Here is a 3,505-nt window from a genome sequence, read left to right on the forward strand (position 1 = left end):
CAACAACGTACGCACGGAGATCGCCGGTTCATCGAAACTTCGACGACAACCGACTATGCGCGCATGGAGAACGCCTCTTTTATCGCGGCAATCATGTTGGCCTTCTTAAAAAACGGCGATGATGCATACCTTCGACGACCACCGACTATTCACGCCTGGAGAGCGTCGCTTTATCGACCGGCGATCATATTGGCCTTCCACGTGTCCTCATCCACCTTAAGCACTACCAACCTCTCACACAATCGATTACTGATGATCCTTCTTGAAATCATCTCGAACCACACAGGGCATGCTCGTTAGTTCATACAACAACGAACCGGTACCACCTATATAAGCACCAGAAACACAAACACTACAGACACAACAAGCCAAATACTACCGTCCAGGATTATTATCTGCTCAGTACCTGCTTCTACACACTGCTACAAAAACTCGTCACAAAACTCCAAACTGGGGGTTACCTGCCTAGAGCACCCCGCACGACAGCTTGTAGTACATCTCAGCGTTGACCTGAACCAGCAACAGTAACGCTTCTCAAGCATTTGTGGGAATGGTGCTATCAACGAATAACACGGAGGCACTGATTTGGATTCAAGATCCAGTCAGATAGCCCATATGAGAAATCCGCTGCCTTGTGTTTTATCCACAACCAAGATTGCACTTGGGCATTTTGGAGGATTTAATTCGTATCCGGTACCCCATCCTTGAATACAATCAGATTCCTCTGCTCCCAAATGCACCTGATAATTGTCGCCCATACTCCTATCCACACTTGATTTTGCTTGCTAGAGAGATGAATTAAGTGAGAGTTTAGCATATGGTTCTTAATGTCGTTGTTATGGACCCCCAAAACTCCAATCCAGCGGTAGCAACGGGACCAAACTTGTTGTGCAAAAGCACAATCAAGGAAAAGGTGTTGGGATGATTCTTCTGATAGGTTGCAGAAAGGGCATAGAGGAGATATCACGGGCACTCCTCTCCTAGATAGGTTATCTCTGGTAGGGAGTCTGTCGTGAAGGACTCTCCACGCTGTTAGAAGTACTTTGGGCGAGGCCTTTGCTTGCCATAATGTACTAAAAACTCCTTTCATTTCACCAATATCTTGATGGTTAGCCAGGATAGAGTAAGCTGATTTCACTGAAAAAATACCAGCTGGATCCTTCCTCCAAACGAGGTGGTCATGAGAATCCTGACATGTAACTCCCGTATTCAAGCTTGAGAGCATATTTTCCTCCAAATTTGACTCCCATACGTGCCTGTCTCTTCTCCAGTTTAGCCGCCACCGCCACCTACCGTCCTCCCATCCTCCTACCTCCCCCACCTTCTTACCCTGATCGAGGGACAAAGAGTAGAGTCTGGGGTACAAGACTTTAAGGCTGTTATTTTGTACCCACGTATCCTCCCAAAATCTGATTAAGCCTCCATCGCCTACTTTCCACAAAATAGCCTTGTGAAACCATTCTTCATCTTCTACCCCTTCACCACAGACCTTGGCTAAGTCCTTCCACCAACATGATTGGTATCTCTGCCTCACCTTACCACCCTCTGTTTCTGTACCATATTTAGATAGGAGAATATCTTTCCATTTCCCTCCCTTGTCACTCATAATCCGCCATTTCCATTTCGCCAAGAGAGTCGTATTAAAACTCCTAATCTCTTTGATCCCTAACCCTCCTTCCTCTTGAGGCCTACAAACATTTTCCCAACTCACCCAGAAGATCGTTTTATTTTCCTTCCCCCATGCCCAGAGGAATTTCCTTTGTAAGCTACTGATTCTGTCATGTACTGCAGTAGGGGCCTTAAAAACAGATAAGTAAAACAAAGGTATGGCTGTGAAGACTGACTTGAGCAGACAAATCTGACCCGCCATAGATAAAAATCTCCCTTTCCATGAGCTTAGCCTGGTTTCTATTTTTTTAATTACCGGCTCCCAAAACTGTTTCTTCCTTGGATTTCTCCCCACTTCAACACCCAAATATTGGAAGGGTAATCGCATGGTGTTGCAGTTTAGGGTCTTCGCATAGGTGCTCAGGGCATAGCTATCAACACTAATGCCTACCAACTTCGATTTGTGAAAGTTGACTTTCAAGCCAGACAAGATTTCATAGCAACGAAGGATTGCCTTGATAGCAAAGATATTCGAGAAAGAGTTTTCACACATAAAAAGTGTATCATCTGCAAACTGAAGTAGACAACACTCAATATTGTTCCTTCCCACCTTTATACCCCTGAGAACGTTCGTTCTCAACGCTTGTCTCACCAATCTTGCTAATCCTTCAGCAACCACTAAGAACAAGAAGGGGGCTAGGGGATCCCCCTGTCTCAACCCCCTAGACGGTTTGAATTCCTCCGTAGGACTCCCGTTGATCAAAACAGACACAGTCGACGACACCATACATCCTTTAACCCACGTGATCCATTTGTCATGGAACCCCAACCTCCGAAGCATATCAAATAGGAAAGAGCACCTAACGAAGTCATACGCCTTTTCAAAATCCACCTTAAAACAGACCCCACTCCTCTTATTTATCCTGATCTCTTCTAGAATCTCATTAGCCATGACAACACTATCCGTTAGACCTCTGTCACTTAGGAAGGCAGATTAGCAATCATCAATAATCGATGACATAACTTTCTTCATACGACGTGACAAAATCTTGGTAATGATCTTGTAGATAGCACCTACAAGGGATATCGGTCGGAACTAATCAAGCGAGGATGGATCCCTAACCTTAGGGACAAGGGCAATAAAGGACGCATTGCAACCTTTCGGAAAGGATCCCATAGCGTGAAAAAAGTGCACAGTTGCCATAATATCAGATTTAATGACATCCCAACAAAACTTGATAAAATTGAAATTAAACCCATCTGGACCCGGACTCTTAGACCCTCCACACTGCCACACAGCATCCTTCACTTCTTCCTCAGAGAAGCTAGCTATCATATTCCTGCTAGCCTCAGAAGATAAGGATTTAAACTCCACCGAACCCAAGTTAACTCCATAGTCCTGTGTAGCCGTGAACCTCTTTTCAAACAGTGACTTTGCTTCCCTACGAACAGCTTCCGGTTCCTCACACCACTGAGTGCCAATCTCAACCCCTTTAACCTCATTCTTAAGTCTTCTCCATTTAATTGCATTGTGGAAGAACTTTGAGTTGATGTCCCCATATTTGATCCAGTTCACCCTTGCTTTTTGTCTGTATATGGATTCTAGCTTTTTTTCAACCAACCCCAACTGACTGAAAAGTTCCATTCTTCTCAACTTACCATTCTCCTCCAGAGCATCATTACCATCTTTGTCATCTAGCTCCTTTATTTCCGCCACTATATTTTTCTTGTTAGATTCCATACAACCAAACACTTCTTTATTCCACACTCTTATATCGGCCTTCAGGAGCTTCAATTTATCTTTGAGTATGGACATACTATTACCTTGTACAAGATACGACCCCCATTTTTCCCTTACCAACACCTTAAAACCCAGTTCTGCAAGCCACACATCCAT

The 3,505-nt window shown here is 44.3% G+C and overlaps 2 protein-coding genes across 2 annotated transcripts; both read right to left on the reverse strand.

Moving 5' to 3' along the window:
• Nucleotides 1–602: 602 nt before the first annotated feature.
• On the reverse strand, nucleotides 603–2,560 carry LOC150025165 (uncharacterized). Its single transcript, XM_090295649.1, has 3 exons — nucleotides 1,925–2,560; nucleotides 884–1,798; nucleotides 603–785 (listed from the first exon to the last, which is right to left on the reverse strand). The coding sequence occupies exons 1-3, from the start codon at nucleotides 2,558–2,560 to the stop codon at nucleotides 603–605; spliced, it is 1,734 nt and encodes a 577-aa protein (XP_090151775.1).
• A 144-nt stretch (nucleotides 2,561–2,704) lies between these two features.
• On the reverse strand, nucleotides 2,705–3,505 carry LOC150025166 (uncharacterized). Its single transcript, XM_090295650.1, has one exon. The coding sequence runs from the start codon at nucleotides 3,503–3,505 to the stop codon at nucleotides 2,705–2,707; it is 801 nt and encodes a 266-aa protein (XP_090151776.1).

Source organism: Phaseolus vulgaris, chromosome 9 (assembly GCF_051622355.1).
Source record: "Phaseolus vulgaris cultivar YP4 chromosome 9, ASM5162235v1, whole genome shotgun sequence".
NCBI classification, from domain to species: Eukaryota; Viridiplantae; Streptophyta; class Magnoliopsida; order Fabales; family Fabaceae; genus Phaseolus; species Phaseolus vulgaris.